Source organism: Thamnophis sirtalis, unplaced genomic scaffold (genome assembly GCF_051295495.1).
Source record: "Thamnophis sirtalis isolate CommonGarterSnake01/CBP01778 unplaced genomic scaffold, rThaSir2_p1.2 scaffold_6, whole genome shotgun sequence".
NCBI lineage: Eukaryota > Metazoa > Chordata > Lepidosauria > Squamata > Natricidae > Thamnophis > Thamnophis sirtalis.
This window is the reverse complement of record NW_028261386.1, coordinates 15,725,705-15,747,670: the sequence shown is the minus strand read 5'-3', so window position 1 is coordinate 15,747,670 and position 21,966 is coordinate 15,725,705. Positions and strand designations below refer to the sequence as shown.

Genomic DNA, 21,966 nt, shown 5'->3' with positions numbered 1-21,966 from the left:
AAGACAATTACAAAGAGCACCAAGGAGCCCTCATTTCAACCCTGGGCTACAAATATTCTTCTTTATTGGTGCCCTTTGAAATAAGCAGGTGACTCTTCCCTTTTCTTATCTCTATGCCGCAAGTTTCCCTCAGCCAAAATTAACACTATCGGACAAACACACTCTTGCCTCTGCCGTCAAAAAACGAATCCCGCTCATCTTTTGCGACATTATGAGATGCTCGCGCACGTTAGGTTATCATGATATATACTCTTAGCTCTAGGCGGCTGTGATTTTTTGCGACTCTGCCACAAAATGATGCCAGCCCTCTGTTGCTGTAGAGACCCCCTCCTCCCCTTGCTCAGGTTTGCGGCGTTGCCGAAAAGCGATGTTATCACTTTATTAGACGACAGGGGGCCATCTTTCGCCGTGCCGCTCGGGCCCTGGACCACACCATATTTTGCAGCTCTGCTGTACGGCAGGGTCGTAAACCGCTGCTGGGCGAGCGGCCTTTGCGACGTTTGGGCGGAAATGTGTCCTGAGGGAAGAAGACGCGAGAGAGAGAAAGAGCGAGACGGCCCTTCCTGATCCGTGACAGGAGTTCGCCTGAAGGGAGGGAGCCGCAGGGCATAAAGGCGGCCCGAGGGCTTCATGGGGAACGTGGGTAGCCACAGTGAGGGCGAGGAAGAAGAGGAGGAGGCGGCAGCGGAAGGAGGGGGAGGAGGAGGAACGGCAAGCATCGTCACCTGGAGCAATAGTAACGGCAACTGGGCCGCTGGCACCAGCGAGTCCCCTCCACCGGGAGCTATGGAGGCCGCCTTCCCGGGCATAGCTTCCCCGCCGCCGGCTTCGTCGTCGTCGTCGTCTTCCTCGGCTGCCTCGACCCTCCCGCCGCCGGCGGTGTTGCTCGGACAGGCCCGGCTGCGCGAGGAAGCCGCCGCCCGCCTTCGCGAGGTGCCCTCGGCCGAGCCGCTGCTCTCGCGCCACCACGCCGCCCTGGTGCGCTGGCTTGAGGAGCGCCTGGGCCGCGGGGAGCACGCCATCAGCCTCGAGCAGCTCTGCGAAGCCCTGGAGATCCGCGCTGCACCCGCGCAAGGGACGGCCACTGCCGCCACCGCCGGGACAGGGGGGGACGCCGCTGCCGCTGCGGCCGAGGAACGAGTCAGGAGCGAAGAGGTGAGTGCGGGAGGGAACGGAAAGCTCAGGCTGGCTGGGTGTCAACTGCACCTGCAAGGGCGAACGGGCAGCTAGCGTAACGTTTCTCTTCCAAGACTGGCAAAAAAGACTTGTTGCGCTCAGAATTTCAGGGCAACTTTCTTCATGTATATGATACCAGAATCATCAAACAATCAGAATAACACAGCTAGAAGGAACCTTGTAGGTCATCTAGTCCAACTCCACTCCTCCCAAGCAGGAGACAGTCCAGTCACTTCTTGAAAGCCTCCAGTGATGAAGCTCCCACAACTTCTCAAGTTAACTTCATTGATCAATTGTTCTCACTGCCAGAAAATTCCTCCTTATTTCTAGGTTGAATCTCTCCTTGTTCAGTTTCCATCCACTATCCCTTGTCTGGCCTTCAGGTGCTTTGGAAAATAGCTTGACCCTCTCTGTGGCAGCCACTCCAATATTGGAAGACTGTTATCATGTCTCCCCTGGTCCTTCTCTTCACTAGACTAGCCCTGCTCAGTTCTTGTAACCATTCTTCCAATGGAATAGCAATCAACTAGTGGAATAGTTTGCCTTCAGAGGTTGTGGGTGCCCCAACACTGGAGGCTTTTAAGAAACTGGACAGCTATCTATCAGGAATAGTATAGTTCTTTTGTAAGAACAGGGAGTTGGACTAGATGACCTCCAAGATCCCTTCTAACTCTATTACTGAACTGCAGTCTAGAGCTCACTTCCTGCCAGCTTCCACCATGCTCAGACTTAAAAAACAATGTTCAAAATAACGGAATGAACTCACTTCAAAAAAAAATCAGGCGCTGTGTGTGTGTGTGTGTGTGTGTGTGTGAAAGAGAGAGAGACTGTTTTTGTTTTCCACTAAAGATGCATGGAGTGACTCATAAACTCTGGGTTACATTTAGTACTAAGTGTATTATTGGAATTTCATCTTTGACTTTCTCCTGAACCAATTAGCAGGCTTCAAGCATATGCAGTTTTTACCAAGGATGCCATTAGGGAACGTGCCATTAGAGAATACATTTGAAATAATGAGATATGGAATGCCTACAAACATATTTTTAAACCATGTCTAGTTGAACTTAGAGGGATGAATACCAATTGTCAGTATGATTTTAATGGAGCCTTTTCAGCATGTCTATTTCTAGATAAATACAGAGTACTAATCCTAGTGATTCCTTTTGGGGCATCAGTGTTATGCTGAAAAAATAGTAAGCAAAATAAATTAGAATCTACTGGAGTTGGCAGACAGTAAAATTTAGGTTGAGTAAGGATGGCAAGAGATAAGTGAAAAAGGTAAGTAAAATCTAATGAAAATATTTATACCTTTCCCCCCCCCTTACCTATCATGATTCCACTATGTCTGTACACTGTCTCATACATTACTGTTCGTTCTTTAATCCCACTCTATTCAACTTTTCATTTTTTTCTGACCAACTCTTCTGTATAACAACATAGTTAGAATCATGTTTTATTTTTCTTCTTCTGGTAAGCATTCATTCACCATGTATTTCCCCTGCCTATCAATTTTTCTTAAATTTCTGTCTATTTTCTCAGATTTAATAAATTTTCTACCAAATTAGACAAATTTTATCTACTTATTCTATTTTTTTTATTTATCTCTAAAGCTGGCAATTGTTTACTGCACTTTCTTGGTCCAACACATTTTTGTTATATTATTGTAGATACATATTCTTTGTCGTATCATATAGTACAATATTTGTGGCAACTTCTTTAGGTTCTTAGCCAACAACTTCATAGTTGCATATAAAAAGTACAAACCTATTTATGTAATCAATGACTCACACCAAATAGCTGTTGGCTACGCTTGATATATTCTCTTTATCACAGAGAAATGATCTGATAACATGAGACTTTTGCACCAGATCTTGTTACAGGCGGATCATTCCTCATGACAAAGAGTTTAATGGGGGTTTCTAACTTCCACAGGGAGAAAGCATTGATTTAAGATGACCTGTCTGAAGTGCTTGATGAACATACAGGGTTTTCAGATGGCTTTGGGGAATTCAACAATTAGGGCAGCTCTATGGAATGTATTGATAGCCTCTTGAATATGAAGGCTGCTTCTTTCAGAATGATTTCTGATGAGTTTTGGGAAATTAAGTAAGAAAAGAGATACTTGGAGCAAGTTTGGGGAAAACAAAGTGTGACTACAGCTGAAAATAGGCATGAGCAAAAATTTGCGCCTGCCTCATGTAATAAGGGCAACAAAGCAAGATTGCATTTCTGTGAGATAGGCAGCATATAAATATGATTCAATAAATAATTTCTCTTGTTTTGTCTTCAGAATATTTGCCCATTCACGGTGTCCTAAGCTCCTCTATAAAATTACAGCTAGAAGTCCCTGCTGGGAAACTGCAATTACCTAGCTAAGCATTTCAGGGATAAGGTTGCTCATATTTCTCTTTGAAGCTGGGCAGACAGTATCTTGCTAGCTCCAATGATGTTATATCTAGTAGGGTAATGAAACATCTGCAAGAAAACAACCAAGCTCAGGGCACCAAGGATCCCACAGTATCTTAAAATATTGCAGAAATGGCATATTTACCTGAGTTGGTCTTTTAGCCTGTGGCATTTGAAGAAGTGAGGAAGTTGTTGACAAAATTGTTGGAGCAATAATTAAAGCTCTGGAAAACATCTGGCAGTTGGGAAACAGGCTCCAGTAAGGAGAAAATCTGATTGTCCTCATGATTGTGGGCTATCATGATGACTGTCCTTATCCTCTCTGTGACAAATACTGTCAAACACTGGGCCATCTGTGAGGTTTGGGAATTGGAGGCATTTTTGATTGATTACACTTTTATTTGAGTAGGTGGATCTGACCCTGGCCCCAAAAACCCTGGCCTTATGCTTGGAGTCTTGATAGGGGGGAAAAAGGTTTATACTTAAGCCAAACAAAATAGAGTGGATGTTAAGTCAGAAGCCAGCTGAATCCAAGTTAATATTAAATATAACTCTTAGTAGGGTTATGCTTACTCAGCACAGGTTTACTACCACAGGTTTCTTTTGGATTCATAGTATCTGCTACAAAAGCAGTTGGAAGCTGTAGCCTATACTGCCTTTTGTTCAGCTCCAGTCAATGCACAAATTGTAGATTGGATTACTATAATTTATTCTTAATGGAACTGCTCTCCAAGACCATCCAGGAACTTCAGCTGGTCCTGAATGCATCAGCAACATCAGTTAAACTCACTGAGAAATCTAGACATTGCAAAGTTACAGTACTGTTCTGAGAGCTACATTGATTAGCATGTGTTTTCTGAGTGCACCTTAAGTTATTGGTCATTAAAGTTCCTTTTGGTTTGGAGCCTCAATATCTAAGACATCTTCTTTCCCAAATAGAGCCAATTCTGATGACTGAGATGGATGCTAAAGATTTCTTGATTTTAAATGATTATAACCAAGAAAAATGCCAAAAGCATTTGAAGGCTAGATTAAATCGAGTAAAATTGAATCTGCAAAATATTTTGTTGCTTATGCGGGAAGGGTGTAAAAAATAAATAATGTAATAAAAGATAATGTCAAGAGAAGTGCAGTATTGCTTCTGGGCAAAGGTTCAGTGGACCACACCCTGTTAAAAAACAAGTTATTCAGATAAGAAAGCTGGTTGATTTACATGCCTTCAAGCTGTGGCAAATGGCAAAGTTATCTTCCTTACTTATATTTTTGGAGTCCATTTCTGCAAATCCAATCATGCTATGGAATTATGCTATGAAATATATTGAAATAAAGTATGATCTTAAAAATATAACACGTATATCTGGTTAATTAAACATTAGAAAATTCAAATGCAATTCACAATATATGGTACATGAAATATTAAGATATACCATAAATAATGCTTGCAAATAGAAATAAAGCAGCACTATAGGAGACAAAAACAAAATTATTGATTATTAAGTAGATAAAATCTACCAGTACCTGAACAGAGAGAGCTCTGAATAATAAATGTACTGCCTACTTTGTTTACATACCATTGATCTCAAAAAATTGCTGCTTAAGATGTGATAGGTGCTGAACAGGTGAAACAAATGTATTCTGTATAAATAGTTTTAATTACACTACCGCTAAATATGCCCAGAGCCAGGTAATTATTAGTGTATATTTCTTCTTTGTTTCCTCACAATATCCCTTATGGTCATTTTTGTGGATTGAAACAGATTCATCAGAAATTACCCAAACTCAAAGTCTTGTGTCCTTCAGATGGACTTGGACTCCCATAATTGCCATTCATTATGGTTACCAATCTTACTAGCAATTCTTAGGTTTAGAGTTTTAACACATTTGGAGAACACCATTCTATGTTAAATGGATGTCATCTAACACAGGAATTGAGACAGGATAGACTATAAATGTTCTCTCTGCTCAGCAGTATATTTACATTCATTGAAGATAGAATCTTAAATATGAGATCCTCTCAAAGAGTCAGTTCTTTGAGCTGAAACTGCCATATTCAAGGTAGCAAAATATGTATTAGATCATTGTGATATCAGTTAATATATTGTTTCATATATATTATATTTGTAAAGTTTAGATGCAGCAGCATTCTGTATGCATCAGTTTGCAGTGTTGTGATTACATGTTTCAGAGAAAGGTCTTTGAATGCTTTGTTTCTTGTCATCAAATATTTGCAGTCAGTAAGGATACTGTAATCTAAAATTGTGGTTTACAGTTACCTTAACTGCAGAGATCAGAAAATCTGAGGCCTTCATCACTATTAATATCAATCCTCTCTGGGTTGGACTGTGGTAAGTGAAAATAGGGAACAGTTGCCAGGAGAAATATGAGCATTTGTTTCTTCAGGCTGAGCATACTGAAAACCTGTCACTCAAGTTTGTATATGTTGTGTTTTGCTTTGCATATTATCTCAGGAAAACTTAAGTGTCATTTATTTGTAATGACTGCAGTTCTTGATTTCTCCTGTGAGAAACCTTTTACAGAATTTAATTTTTTAATAACTGTATTGTGAATACTATTATTATTAGAGATAATTTATATGAGAGTTATTTCTTTAGAAACTCAGGAAAGTGTTTGAGCAAGATGGTGTTAATTCTGACCAAATTCTAATCAAGAATTTGTTGGTTTCCAACTGCTGATGGATATGATAAGTACTGAGAGGCTTTTCTAACTTTTTTTCTCCCCACTAGGCTTTTGCTCAGTTTGATCCTGAGGGTGATGGCACAGTAGATGTGGAAAATATGCTGGAGATTCTCAAGAGTTCCAGTGGTGCAAATTTGCAAGGAGAGCTTAGTTACGTAATCCGGCAGATGCAGAGTTGTTCACTTATTCCAGGTAAAAAAGAAGGAAGAAACATGTTCTTGTCATTTTCACTTAAATTATCTTTGATTTATGCACTGGATAAATCTTTTCACTGAGGCCTTGGAGAGTCCTGGTTTAGATGGATTCAGCTTTTAAGAAACGTGATGTTTCAAGTTGTGTACATTCATATATACTTTGTCTACTGCCTGAAATAAAATATTATTTAAGTTCATGGAGCTCTTCCAAATTTCTACAGAGAAGAGTGGAACAAAATTATATTTTCAATGTCCTTATTTTATCTCCAGTTTTTTTTTTTAAGCCAACTGAACCTTACAACTTAGAACCGGAAACTTTTATAAAAATGCCTACAATTATGAAAATGTGTTCATAGGTCCTTAAACCAGGAATTAATTGTCAATTTAAGATAATACTGTGGAACCATTTATTACTTTTTATGTGGATACATAATCAAATCATGGATAGCATTTAAATGATAAGTTCCTGCTAAACAATAATATCAGATTCCACACAGTCAAAATTAACCCATGCATTCATTATAGCATTTATGCTTAAAATAATCTTTTCATGAGTTTTACCAGAAATAGCTTTTCTCTCTTTTTTCCCAGCCCCATTTGATTGATTGATTATGTATTATAAAGTTGCCAATTCAAACACCACATAGATAGATTTTGATAATCTGTCCCTAACCTGTTTTTTTAGGTCATCCAATGATGCGCTCAAAGCCACTATAACTGAGTCCATCTGTTTGACTACTAGTCATCCTCTTTTTCTTTCTTTCCATCTTTCCCTGCATTAGTTTTCACCAGAGAGTTAGGTCTTCACATAATGTGTCCGAAACAGGATGATTTGAATCTGGCCATTTATGCTTTGAATGTGAACTCTGATTTTGTTTGTCTTCTGAGGGTATTCTCCAGCATTCAATTTAAAAGCACCTATAATTTCCATTTGTGATGAGGTTTTATTAAACTCCCAGAGTGAATATATATGGGAAAGGATATGGTAGAATAAAGTGAGTTTCCCCACCAACTTTTATATGCTTTTCCTTAAGGACTTTTGCTTTTTCTTGCAGGTTTTATAGATATATTTTCAGACTCAAATGAGCGCCTTAGTCTTCATGCTACTATGATTCTTAGATTCCTGCATCGGCATCGTATCACCAGCACTGTTATCCCATATCCCGTCTTGGAATATTTTAACAATATTTGCACTATGCGATCTTCTGTGCTAAAGGATTCTTTAGATCGACTACTCCTAAAAGAAAAAGGTATTAAACATTAATTTTAATAGATTTACTTTGGGCTTGCTTTTTTAAAATATTCATATCCTTTTTTTCTGTTGCTAAATACAATACAATAGCAGAGTTGGAAGGGACCTTGGAGGTCCTCTAGTCCAAACCCCTGCCTAGGCAGGAAACCCTATACCGTTTTAGACAAATGGCTATCCAACATCATCTTAAAGACTTCCAGTGTTGGGGCATTCACAACTTCAGGAGGCAAGCTGTTCCACTGATTAATTGTTCTAACTGTCAAACTATCTTGAAGATAGTTTTCAAAATTGGGTACCAATGCAGTCTATATTGAACTGACCATAAAAAAAAATCAATTGCAATTGGTTTGTTTACCTTTGGAATGCACCACTTAAACACACATACACCCCCCCCCCCGTTCTCACTCCTATGTCCTTCATCTCACGATGGCATCCTAAATATCAGCATCCAATGCTGATATTACAAAAAAGAAAGACAGGATTATATGAGAGAAGGAATTTGTTTAGAAATTCTGTCATCAAAGTAAGTATCAGGCTGACAGTTGGGATTTATAATAATATGACTTTTGTATTTGGTTTTCATAAAATTAGTTAGTGATGTGTTGCCCTATGTGCTTTTCTTCAATTCCCCTAATACTTACGAAGACAATGATTTAAAGCAGGATTCTCCATAGTGGTCAGTATCAACTCCCAAGGGTCAATGAGGGTTGACCAAAACTGGATGATGATACCATTATTATTTATATTATTAGTTAAAGTAGTATTTAGTAAATTGTTTTCATATAATAAATGTTTGGGGGGAGCAATCAAAGAACAATCTCAAAATTCATGACAATGTTAATGAACTGAAAAATATGGGGATCCTTGGTTTACAAGATACTTATAGAATTATTTTCCCTTCGATGCTCTTTTTTTCCTGGAAGGATTGTGCAACTAAAGAAGCAAGCTGCAACATTGTGTAATTGTTAATTTAGGAAAGTGGATTTGAATGCTTTTAAGTGGAACAGAGCCAAAACCACTTACTGTTCTAGGTATTTCTTTCTCATTCCTCTTCTAAGTTAAAGTCCATTTTGCAGAATTTTCCTTAAGTGTTCTGCAGCATTTTGGAGGTGGCCATCCCTCTACTTAAAATGACCTAGAACAATGCTAGGGTTGAAGCATGAAGGAAGCTACAAAGCAACAACTATAGCTAGTGCTGTCCTTCGCTCCCTTCCTTCTTGAAGAACTTTAGAAAAAGAATTAATTGCTCTTCTATTGCAACAGAGACCCATTCCTGAGTAACCATTGAGGAATGTTTCTCACACACTGAACAACTGAAGTAAAATTATTCCATACATTCCTTTGCCCATAAATAGTGTGGTAAAATTGATTTGCGCAAATCAGTCAACAGTTTCATTTGGGTTTTTTGTTTCGTTATTCAGACAAGTGCACATTAGTCAGCAAAACTGGGAAAGAGGTACTTCCTTCATTTTTTTTATCAAACTGAATAGAGACAGCTAAAGATGTCAAAAACCACAAACAAGAAAATATTAAAAATTAAATGTAGAAGTACTAGGCTCAGTAATCGCTATACAGGGGGTGTGTGAAATTCTTTTCTTCAAATTTTAATTGTATTCCCTATGGGATGAGGTGAATTTTACAATTTGTGTGAATGCAATTTTTATAAGTTTTTAGCTGATGGCTTGCACACTGTATTCTGAGTTTCTGGTGCCACATTTTGAGGGTAGCCACCATGAAATGAGAGAGTAGACATTCACAAAGAACAGCGAACAGATCTGTCTGTCTGTCTGTGTATCTGTCTATCTATCTCAAATGCATATTTCTAGGAAGTTAACAATAAAAGCAAACCAGTATGCAAATTAATAGTGAAATCTGTTGATAATGAGTGATTCCAATTCTCCTCTTTGTCCCTATATCCAATCATTTTACAGAGAGCCCTAGTGATTTAAATGGAAACCAGGAATTGGACAAACTCAAATCAGTTTCTAAGTGCTACACCCATATAGAAACCTCCTCTAATTCATCCGATATAGACAAAATGACAAATGGAGAAACTTCCTCCTTCTGGCAATCGGATGGGAGTGCTCGATCACACTGGATACGGTGAGGCCTTCTTGCTAAATATTAACGAACTGTCTAAAATGGCCAGAATAAAATCTGACTTTGATGAAATTGATCTATAATTTTGTCAATACAAGACTCCCAGGTGTTAGGGGTGGCACAACTGGATTGTGTTCATTTAACCAGCCACATTTATATAATACACATAGATTAGGCCTAGCCCGAGACTAATGCTGGCATATACTTAAAACATGAACTCTGACCAAATAGAAATCTGACTGACCTGGCCAAAAAAATCAGAAAGCATTTCTCTCATACCAATTGATGGATCTGAAATAGCATACTATGATTCTCTTTCAGGACTATTAATTGACTGCTTGATATGTTAAATGACAAATGTTTAAATGACAAATGTTAAATTTGCACAAGAGAAACCTTTTTCTAATGGGAAAAATTTGTTCTCTTTTCAAAGTCTTCAGAATTATGCCTTCTTGTATTGGAGAAAATTGCAGTTTTAGCTTGATTTTATATGTAGTGTATATTATATGCACACATATATACATGCTATTTATTACAAATAATTTGATGGCAGAATAAAAAAATAAAAACTATGTTAAAAGAAAAGCAGGAAAATGCCTGGATAAAAGCAGTGCATTAAAAGACCAGGGTTAATGACTGGATATGGCTAACACATATTTGGAATTTTTTAAAATATTCTTTAAACATGTAACTTTTATCAGTCTACGATGCAATTCTATACATCTCTGATAACCTGTTTTAGGTAAACGGAATTTTATACTTTTGAAAGTGTATATTTGTTTCTTCTGTTTATATGGCAACCGATCTCCGATATATGACTTTAGGCAACTAACAAGAAATTAAAAGAATTAAAAACATCATAACATAAAAAACAAAAACAACAGCCAAGATAAAACCATCCATCACAATCAGTCAATATCAGGGGTGTCAAATTTCATTTCATTGAGGGCCGCATCAGGTTGCCTTTGACCTAAGGGGGCCGGGGGGCATGGCCAGCATAGGCATGGTTAGCTCAACGTCACTTGTGTTGGGGGCACTTGTGAAGACCTGAGTGCTCTGCCATCAAAAACGGAGCAAGTTGTATTTTTGCTGGCAGAGGTTGCAGAACGCGCTCCATTTTCACTGGCAGAGGCACCATGGGCCAGTCCTTCGCTGTTTCCATGGTAGCCCCGCAGGCGAGATCTGGCTCATGGGCCTTGAGTTGACACCCCTGGTTTATATATCTATATATATATATATATATATATATATATATATATAAATGTTGCAGCCCTTTGTTTTCTCAAGATTCATTGAAATGGAAACATTGTTTTATCTTTCTCATGAAATATAAACCTATCAATTGATATAGTCATGCTTGCTATGTTATACTGTTTTCTGTCAAGTAGACTACAGTTGAACCTATTTTTGTATTAGTTGCTGAGAAATGTGAGTATCGAAGGCATTCCTTTTGGTTTCTTCATGTTTTCATGAATAATGCTTCTATTAAAAGTTTCCATAACAGTGATGTATCATCACACTTTAATTGTCCTGTGCTTATGTTTTTATATTTCATATATTGCATATATTCTTATTTTGTGAGCCAGTGAGGCTGCTGTAGTTGGGGTTGATAGATAAATTCTTTTCTTTCTGCCTTGCAGTTTAAAGATGAAGCCAGATGTCATTCTGAGGCACCTCTCCATTGCTGTCGCGGCAAACGACCAGAGTTACATGCCCCAGCAAATTACAGTAGCAGTTGGAAGGACTCCCAACAATCTCCAGGAGGTCCGAGATGTTCACATTCCCAGCAATGTTACTGGATACGTGACATTGTTGGAAAACGCTAACATTAGTCAGATGTGTGAGTCAATAACAATACAATTGGCTTTTTTTTTTTGCTTTTTTTAAAAAGTAAATTACTGAATGATTTGGAAGCTAAAGGGAGACCTTTAAAACAAGGTTTTAAAATATTGCTTTTTCCACCAAATTATATGAATATAATCGCAAATACATTATTTGTGTTGCGGCTTGCTCTTCCTGTCCCTGAATAGGAGTATGTAGGGAACTCGAGGAAGGAAGTTATATTTGATGCACTTTTAAAGAAGGCGCAAGCAGCCATTGCTGTTATTTGCTAAAGCTGAATGAGAAGGATCACTTTTTTTCCTTCACCCTGGCTTTCTCTACGAGAAAGAACATATTTCTTTTTTGTTAAAAGTTTGAAGGAGATAGAAGCAGCAAAGCATTGCTGTGGCGCTCTGCAAATGTGGAACCTGAGGAAGCTTCTCCATGGAGAAAATAGATGGTTTTATCCCTGTAAGATTAGCTTTTTCAGAAGGATCAGGTGTACCAATCTGCCATTCCTTTTCTTTGTAGAAGGTAGGGAGCTATGGGTGCATTTTCCATTAGAGTTTTGCAGGCAAGAGCAATGAGGTCCAACAGATACTTTGTAACGGTGTTGATAGAGAAAAAGCATCTTTTTTCTGTTTGTTGAGTAGGAAGTTAGTGGTAGTTGAGTCTTCCTGCAAATTGGGCTTTTAAAGAAATTGCAACCACCATCTCCTGTTTGGCTTTTTAGAACGAAAAAGAGACTGTCCTCAAAATCTTTTTTCTTTGTGGTCATGTTGGTTTTTTTCTTTAAAAAAGGAGCCTGTAAAATAGAAAATAGTTTATTTTCTGAAGAACCTGAAAGGAAAGCGGGGTGGGAGTTTCTCACAAGTAGGAGATAGACATTCAGATGTAAAAGGGGCTCATCTCTTAATCAAGAAATGACAATGTGTTCACCACCTCTTCCATCAGATATTTTCATTACAAATATGTTTCCTGCTTCATCCATTCATAGAACTTTAGAAAAATACTTGCACAAGTGAAATTATTTGTCAAAATTCTGTCCTGAGATTGTAGTTTGGTCCATTGCAAGCATCATTATCTGTGCAAACAGCAACCTTGAATCTTCGGCTGTTTATTTGTGTAGAAATGGAATAGGGCCACCTAAAAATAAGATAGTGACTTTTACATAAGCAGGCACTTTAGTAGTAATAAATGATGTCAGTGGAGACAGGGCATAGATTATTGTGAGCACTAACACGAGAGCTACTTTAGGTTTTATAATACCCAGATAAGGTTATATTCGGGACTCCATATGTATACGTATGTACATGTCTCTAAAAATAAGAAAAAACTCAAAATTATTTTGAACTTTCCAGTATCTACAGAATGTTGATATACCATTTGTTGTAAGGAGGAAAATTTCCCACACTTAAATAAGTTTGGGTTTCTCTCGTATGTTTCATAACGTAAGAAGAGGGTGACAGCACCTTATGTTATTTTTTGAAATCTCCCTCCTTTGAACTTTTAGGTTTTCAAGGTCAATCACCTCTAAACAGGATGGCTTTTTAGATATAGAGCTATATTGGGACACTTGATTGCAGATCTCAATTGTTTGTCTAAATTCTTGATTTTGTGAATATGCCTAAAACATTTCAGGGATCACTAGAATTTCTCTTAGGGTAATAGTCATGTATCATAATTATAACTAACTCTTAAATATATATGCTGGCAGTGACAACCAAAAACAAAATCCTGTTTTAAAAATCATGAAATGGTTGCCTAGGCTGGATAGATCAGTAATGTTCAGAATCAGACTACGAAATCACAGACAAGAGAAGCCTCATTGGAATAGATATGATAGGGTTGAAAGAATTACATTATGTGGAGAATTTCTTGGATTTGTCTAAACTCTTGTTTCAAGAGTTGTGGTAGTAGTGGAGTCCTGTTTCAGAATAATTAAACAACGATACTATAGGAATAATGGAGGCCAATCCATTCTGTTCCCTTCTGCCATTAAAAAAAAAACCTATTATCTCCCCACCCCAACGCATTATTGCTGTGTGTATACTTTCCTCTGTGATTAATAGTTTGAGGAAAGGTAATTGGATCAGAAAAAATAGTGCAGGTTGACTTGTATCCTGATCCAAATGGAATTCTACTACCCTTTGTAATTTCTGGTTTTATTTCTCCCACTGTGACTACTTTAGCAGATAGCCTGGCCATCTGTCAAACAAAGTTCTTGGCCTACATCCATCTGCTGTTTTGCTGTTGATATAATATACTATCTTAATTCCTTGTAAATTTGATTGATTACTTAGATGTAGGAATTTATTCTTAATTTTGGCAATTGAGTGCTGAACTCCAACCTTACAATCATTGACAGGAAATTACTTGTTCTGGTTTTTCCCCCTCTCTCTTTTTTTTTAGTACAACTCCAAGAATTGAACTTGCAAACATAAAACACATCAGCCTCAAGTGGCAGAACATAAATTCCTACTAAGTTATCAGTGTAGTTGTTCTCATGGTGCTGGGACATTCATTTGTTGAAATTTTCGGGTGCCGTGCTTTTTATTTCAATAGACTCATTCAGAAGGATATACCAGTTGATTGAATTTGTATTAATCCAGTTAGGAAATGGCATGCCATTTTGCAATTCTCCAAAGCCCCAAAACCAGAACATTGTTACAGGAGTATTGCTGGTCATTTAAAACTCTTACATTTGACAGACATGGGAACTATGTAGGTTTCCTTTACTTTTTTGCTCTTAAATCATCTGTATCTTTTCCCATTTAAATTAACTGGGGGATGTTGAGTATTTGTGTTCAGCACATTTACCGATACAAATGTACCCCGCTGGAGATGGTGTTGCAGTGTTTGCTTCCCTTTAACTTGCTTGCTTTCCCACTGTTAAAAGATTCATAGTCTAGTCATTTCAAGGTCATGATTCTAAAAGAGTCTGGTATAGTTTTCAATTGATATCATTTTGAGCTGGCAAGAGGTTACTTTTTTTCTGATGCTTCCTATGAAAGCATCTATTCATTACTCTTGGCATGAGAAATGATTAGAAATCAATATTTAGAATGACATCCGAGAAAAAAAATACTATTACTACAACAAAAACAAAGATGTGTAGTTTTCCCATTGTAACCTGATTATGAAAATGACTAGACATTTACTTTTTCTAGATTATCATTTTTTCCCATTGATTCAGGAGCACACTCTTACCTTTCATATTCCCCATACAAACTGTCTGACAGAGAATCTTCAGAAAGTAGTCCTGCCTTAAAAAACATAATGAGCCAAATGAGCCTACCTTTGGTTAGATTTGCTAACTAGGAAGACATATTAGTATTGAGATTATACCTAGATGCAATTGTGTCTTTTAAAGATTAATTCAACTGTGTAGCTATGTGCCTTCAGAACTGTTCTTAAATGGTGTATCAAGAACTGACTGACTTCTGAAATTTTCAGTTTGGCCCTTGACTGGAAGAAATTACCCTTGTTTGATATTCTTGACAGATGTACAGATTAACATCAAGCGTTGCCTTAGTGATGGATGTGACACAAGAATTCATGGTCTCAGGGCTATTGGGTACCAAAGAGTGAAAAAAGACTGTGTCTCTGTATGTGATGCTTCAGCAATCTGGTACTGGTCACTTTTGACCTCTCTGGTCACAGCATCCATGGAAACCAACCCTGCGATTGTTCACGCCATTCTGCAAAATACCCAGTAAGTTCTCTCCTCTTTCAGCATGTTAACTCTCCTTAAATCACTTTTTTGTTTGGTAATTGTGTACCTTCTTATGTATTCCTTTATAGCATTAAAGAACAGTATTCATCCATATTCACATTTAACCTAGGTATTCAACCAGGTCAGCCTTCCCCAAATTTGGCACCTTCCAGGCTTTAACTCTTGGCAGTAATCATGCTGGCTGAGAAAATATGGGAATTGGTTCACCCATCTAGAGAGCATTCAGGCGAAAAAGGTTGCTCTGCAGCTTATGTTTGGAACTTTGAACTATAGCATGTAAATATCTTTAATCCAGAGATGCAAAAAAAAAAAAAAGTGATTGGTTCGCAACAGTTTCCTTTATTGATGCTGCTCATAGCCCTACAGCCTATACATTTTATAAATGCATGCTTCACTTTTATTAATATAGTATAAACCTTCAAAATGAAGCAGGCAATATTTAACTGCTCTTGTGCAAATATCAAGATAGGAAAATCAGGTGCCTTATCCTTTGCTGGTTTGTCTTTGGTGGTGCAGTGGTTAAATGCAGCACTGCAGGCTACTGCTAGATCAGCAGTTCAGCGGTTCAAATCCCACCGGCTCAGGGTTGACTCAGCCTTCCATCCTTCCGAGATGGGTAAAATGAGGACCCAGATTGTTGGGGGCAATATGCTGACTCTCTGTAAACCGCTTAGAGAGGGCTGAAAGCCCTATGAAGCGGTATATAAGTCTACTGCTATTGCTATTGCTATTGTCTGCTTTAGAAGCAATACGGCTCATTAAATAAAATATCCATTTAGAATGATGATTTTCAAGTGATTTTATTTTATGCATCATAATGAAAGTTAAAGCTCCAAAACAGTTTTAAAAATGTAAGCTATTATTTTCAAAAATAAAATTGTATAAAGTTATGCAATTAACGTAACCACTAACTATTTTCTTCCCTGCCTCCATGGAGTGGAGGAAAAGCTCCAGGCAACCTAAAGATATTAACTGCTAGCCTAGTGGCCAAAAAATTCAAGGTCTATATACTGCAAATGCTACTTTATAGATAACCATGTTGATGATCAGCCAGTTTTTAAGTGCACCTTCAGGGCAATACTAAGAATTGTATCACAGGACTGGATTGCATGGATTAAACCAATTTGATCACAAGCTGGGATGTTTTTGTTTCTTATAGAAATTAATTTCTTTGAATTCTCTGTAGAATAAGCTCTAGTGATTGAGCCTGTTATAGGGCAGGTATCCGAGTATTTATTAACAATCTACTTTTAGGAACCTGAATGGCTAAAAACAAAGAGAGGTTGCTAAAACACAAAGTAAAGGCAAATGTAATTAAGTGCCTTATTCCTTTGTTGCCAGATTCTTGGGCAAATATTACCCATTGTGGCTGTCTTTTTGTGATGGGCTTGAGGCAATTACTGATGGCCTTCTTTCTCTTCCCCTCTAGGAAGGCATTGCAACATATGCCACCTCTGTCTCTGTCTCCAGGCTCCACAGATATTTCAAGTTTCTTATCTTCCAATGTTTTGGAAGAAGTGGACAATTTTCTCCTGGGAATTACCAGGTATGGTAAGATTTAAGCTGGAACATAAAAAGGGGGAGGATGGTGGCAAGGTAGAATACATTTTTTAAATTTAAACTTTCTTTTTCCATTCCAGTTACTGTGCCTCTCCAGAAGTAGAACTTACACTGCTAGCTTTTTCTCTGGCCAGAGGGAGCCTGACCAAAGTGTTGAATTCACTTTGCACAATTGCTGGCCACTTGGAAACTACTTATAAGGCTGCTTCTCTAATTACTTCCATGGCTACAGTCAGGCAAAACCTGCTCTACAAATATGGTAACCATCACTGGAAACTTTGGGCTTGTTCTGTTCTCTCTGTGCCAAACTTTGACAGATAACCTATTGTTGCCACCAGGAGTTTGTTTTGTTTCTCTGCTAGCCTTCTACAGTCAAACCACAACACAGGGAGGCAGCCTACAGGCCACCTCAGAATCCCACACATATATCTGTGATTATACTGACAAGATCCAGTGGCAAGATGGCCCACTTTATACTGTATGGTGCAATATTTTGGAAGCAAATTAAAGGTGGGAATGAACGTGGGAGGCTTCTAAAAGTCCAATCATTTCTATTCCTGTCTTTAATACTCCCATGTCCTGCAACCATGAAATCCATTTTTGTGCTAATTATCTTGAGTGTTGTTTTGTGTGTCTCCCCACCCACCCACCCACCCCCGTTCCGTTTTGGGAGGTTTAAGGATGACAATGAAAGAGGGTTGCCTCTTAGAAGCTCTAACCCTTTTCCACTCTTTTCTCAAGCCCCCAAATGATTCTGATCCAATTGAACATCTTAAGCTCTGTGCTGTGCTGACTTTCATGAAGTCTCAAACCATCAGGATATTTCTGAGCAGTGACTCAGCCACGTAATTTTTTTTATAGTAGAATTTAGTTCAGTCTTTTGTATGCACATCTGTACTTGATTCTCCTTCCCATTTCCCCCTGAAGTTGACTACTTTCCACAGCATTTGTTGTGGGGAAAAACCCCAGTTATTTCCTTTGTTTCACTCAGTTTAACAGCTTACTAGAAGAACACACAGGTACTCCTCGACTTACAACAGTTCATTTAGTGACCATTCGCAGTTAAATGGCACTGAAAAAAGTGACTTATGGCCATTTTTCACATTTACGACCGTTGCACTATCCTTATGGTCATGTGATCAAAATTCGTCTGTTTGGTAACTGGCATGTACTTAGGATGGTTGCAGGGTCATGTGATTACCTCTTACAACCTTCTGACAAGCAAAGTCAATGGGGAAACCGGATTTACCTAACAGCCATATTACTAATTTAACAACTTCAGTAACTCAACTGTGGCAAGAAAGGTTGCAAAATGGGGCAAAATTCACTTAACAGCTGCCTTCCTGAGCAACAGAAATTTTGGGTTCAATTGTGGGCATAAGTTGAGGATTTACCTGTCTAAGTGTTTCTTGAACAGTGAGTATAATGCAGCACCTGTATTGTTGGACGTATATTGGGAAGAATAAATGTAAGTTTTTCTTTCAATCACATGTTGAAAGAAAAATTCCGCTTGTAAATGTTGGACCTGGAGTCATCCATGTGAACTTAAGCTGAAAGAGTAGAGGTTATTCTGAGTCATTCTCGTCCCACTCTGTTCTCCATTGGACGCCCTATTCTCTTCATAAAGCTTCTCTGCTTTTTCCAGGTACTGCCCTGCAGCTAACTCTGCAAGCTTGTGATGTCAAAGGGAAGGAAGACAAATCAGGGCCTGAGAATATGCTCGTGGAACCATGGACAGGAGATGGTAAGGGCCTCCTTTGATTCTCATTTTCAACTCATATATATCAATCTTGCTTTTTTTCTCAGACAGAAATATCAAAGAGCCGTACGATAAAATAGAATATTAAAAACCCAATAAATGAAAGAGCAATGATGTCAAACATCAATACAAATGTGTGACATGTATGACTTCATAAAACAGCCATCATCACGGTAGAAAGTGGTTTTCACTGATCATAGTATTTAGTATAGTGGTAAAAGTCAGCAATTTAAATTGAGGCTGGAAACAAAAGCAATATGCCAAATAACAGGCCTTTTAAAATATTTTCTGAGATATGTTATGATCAACCAAAAGCTTTTAGATGTTCTTCAGAGCCAAGTCCATATTCAGCATATTGCAGTAGAACTGGACATGTGCAACAGTGGCTTGAAACACCCCGTTTCCCCAAAAATAAGCCCTCCCCTGAAAATAAGCCCTCCCTGAAAATATTGCAACACAGCAGCAGCCATGAGGTGACTATGCTTGCTGCCTCCTGCACCTCAAAAATAATAAGACTTCCCCGAAAATAAGGCCAAGTGCTTATTTCAGGGGTGAAAAGAAAATAAGACCCTGTCTCATTTTCGGGGAAACACGGTACAAGTAGTCCTCAGTCAACAATAGCAATTAGGACTGGACATTCCATCATTAAGTGACACAGTCATAAAGCACAACTGCACAATGACCATGCTACTTAGTGACAGCAATTACACAACTTCCGGTTGCTGCTGTTAGGCAATTCCTGCAACATCTCACAGCTGCCATTTGCAACCTCCTATTGGCTGCCCCATTAATTTTGCTTGTTGGAAGCAAGCAGTCAAAGTCACAAACAATGATCACATGACCATGAGACACTTGTGATGTTGTAAATGTGAGCCAATTACCAAGGACAGAGATTATGATCACATAACATATGTCCGCCCAGAACTTTGAGGACTGAACATAAGTATCACTTGTTCGTTGCTGCTGTATGTTTGAATAGTCACTGGTCTATTACTGGTCTAATAGTGAGTGGTCAATAAGTGAGGATCATCTCTGCATTTTATACACTAGCCAGCCATCAGGAGTAAAACAAATTCCCAGAGAACACTCAAATTGCAAACTTAATTCTTAGACACGGTTAAGTTTTAATTAATGTGCACACCAATTGCAGAGTTTCAGGCAGACATATATCAAGGTGGAAAAGTTTGTTCTGAACATTCCAGATAAGTTGTTGCATATTTTGCTTTATCCAAAGGCTTCCTGACAGAGGCCGGAAAAAGACAAGCCAGCATCATTCTCTCAACTGGGACAGAATCGGCCTTCCAGGTCACACAAATCAGAATAAAGGTCTGAATGCACTTCTTAAATATTCTTTCTGAATCTCTTTGTTTTACTTTTAATTGCATGGTCTCTATCAGTAAAATAAAGTTTGGCTCATTTAGCTTTTTGTAAGTGTTAAGATTTAACCTGTTATTAAAAAATGGTGAAAACAGGTTTGTAGAACATATATTTCAAACAATGTAATATTAACAATAGGAATACGGTTTTTTTGGAGTAGGGAACCCATAATAATAATACATTTTTTTAGAATTGAAATGGAAATGGACTGTTCACAAAGCAAAAAGAACTGATGGCAGGTGGACCAAGGCAGTTATAGAATGGATCCCACTTGATAAAAAGTGTCCATGAAAGAGGCTTAAAACAAGACTAATTGACAACAGCAGCAAGTATTGCAGGCCCAATTGGCAAAGGAAAAGTCAGGACCATGTTGCTTGGAAACATGCGGAAGAGGCCTTCATCCTGCAGTGGGTACAATGGCTAAGAGGATGAGGATTATGAAATTAATAAGCAGTTAATATCTGTATCTACTTTAATGAATGAGTTAGATAATGCCTCAAATCAATTTGAAAGTTTAGAAGAGTATTATTTATGTAGAATACGGTTATATGGAGTTTATAGGAGCTAATCTCAGAAGAGTCATTTAGTTTTTCTCCTCTTGGTTTGTGCAATGCTAAACATCCCCCCCCCCCCCAATAGGTGCGGAGAGGAGCAATTGGAGCTCGATGCGGACTGGTATTTGCTTACAATTCTTCCTCAGATAAATTTCATGCAGATGAGCATTTCAAAAGATTTGAGAGCTATGACAAATGGAAACTAGAGGATTTCCGACACTTCCTAAAAACAAGGTAAAACATTAAAACAAATGCACCTCATTAACATGTTATGTTAAGCTGCATTTTCCTAAGTTAGCCTATAAGCTTCTTTCATTGACAGTAACTCCCCAGGAGCTCAGTAGACAAAAGCCTTGCCTATCACTGCTTGCTTGTTCTTTTTAACTGAAAAGACCCAACAACTGATTCTGGGGCTTTCTATGCAGACTCTTTGAGTCATGATGTTTCCCTGACAACTAAACGGTGGCAGTCTGTTAGGACTGAAAACACAATCCCAACAGTCAATTCCAGCTTCAGGTGTCACATTTGACCAATTGATCCACAAGATCATGACTAGCCCGTGCTTCTTGTCTTGTTCCATTCCCCACCATCCAGTCAGGGCTGAAGAAGCTTCTTAGATGAGAAGCGAAACGTCCTCAAAGAAAAAAACCAGAAAGTCCAGTTGCCTCTTGAAAAAGCACCTTTGGACAGAACCTGTTTGAATAATCTCAAAATGCTGGATATGGAAGGATGGATTTTAGTTATTACTGCCTCTGAAAATTCTTGCTAACAGTAAAAGCAATGTGACAATGGAAGCCATTACACAGAGAACTGGGGGCTTTCACAGAATATGTTCAAGACAAAATAGAAATTAGTTGTAGATGGTTTAGTTTGGATTTCCGCACCGATCAGGAGGTTGGGCACACCTTGCTGTCATTAGCTCAGTAATGCTTTTTGTTTATTCAGCCAGTCTTTCCATTCCTTTGAATCTTCCCCAGAAAAAGATGTTCAGTACTGGAAACTCTTTATTTTAGCCCTCTGGAGGTAAGATGTTATAAAGTATTTTTTTTTAAATACTGCCTGTTTTCCAGAAGTAGCACAGCATGTGATGAACTTGGAGAGGAAGATCCTGTTGGATGGTTTGAAATGGAAGAGGAATGGGATGAAGTAGAAATCAAAATGCAGCAGTGTAGAATATCTAAGGTAAAACAGACAGACTGTCTCTTTGTCTATGGATATATACATGGCGTCTTTTCTCTGAAAGCTCAAGTTAACTTGTGGCAGGCACAATCCAGAAAGATCTTTGGCCACCTCAGCATGTGTGATCTTGGCTTCCTTGTTCAGAGGTTTAATAA

The 21,966-nt window shown here is 38.3% G+C and overlaps 1 protein-coding gene across 2 annotated transcripts in view; it reads left to right on the top strand.

Moving 5' to 3' along the window:
* Positions 1-510: 510 nt before the first annotated feature.
* The window catches only part of ZZEF1 (zinc finger ZZ-type and EF-hand domain containing 1), a 71,317-nt gene continuing 49,861 nt past the window's right edge, over positions 511-21,966 (top strand). For both annotated transcript variants that reach the window (XM_087717261.1, XM_087717260.1), the window contains exons 1-12: positions 511-1,155; positions 6,327-6,471; positions 7,529-7,723; positions 9,657-9,828; positions 11,466-11,665; positions 15,151-15,361; positions 16,812-16,928; positions 17,023-17,201; positions 18,588-18,686; positions 19,936-20,027; positions 20,718-20,866; positions 21,703-21,814. In XM_087717261.1, coding sequence (XP_087573387.1) covers positions 631-1,155; positions 6,327-6,471; positions 7,529-7,723; positions 9,657-9,828; positions 11,466-11,665; positions 15,151-15,361; positions 16,812-16,928; positions 17,023-17,201; positions 18,588-18,686; positions 19,936-20,027; positions 20,718-20,866; positions 21,703-21,814 — 2,196 coding nt within the window. In that variant the 5' untranslated portion in view covers positions 511-630. The remainder of the gene's footprint in view (positions 1,156-6,326; positions 6,472-7,528; positions 7,724-9,656; positions 9,829-11,465; positions 11,666-15,150; positions 15,362-16,811; positions 16,929-17,022; positions 17,202-18,587; positions 18,687-19,935; positions 20,028-20,717; positions 20,867-21,702; positions 21,815-21,966) is intronic.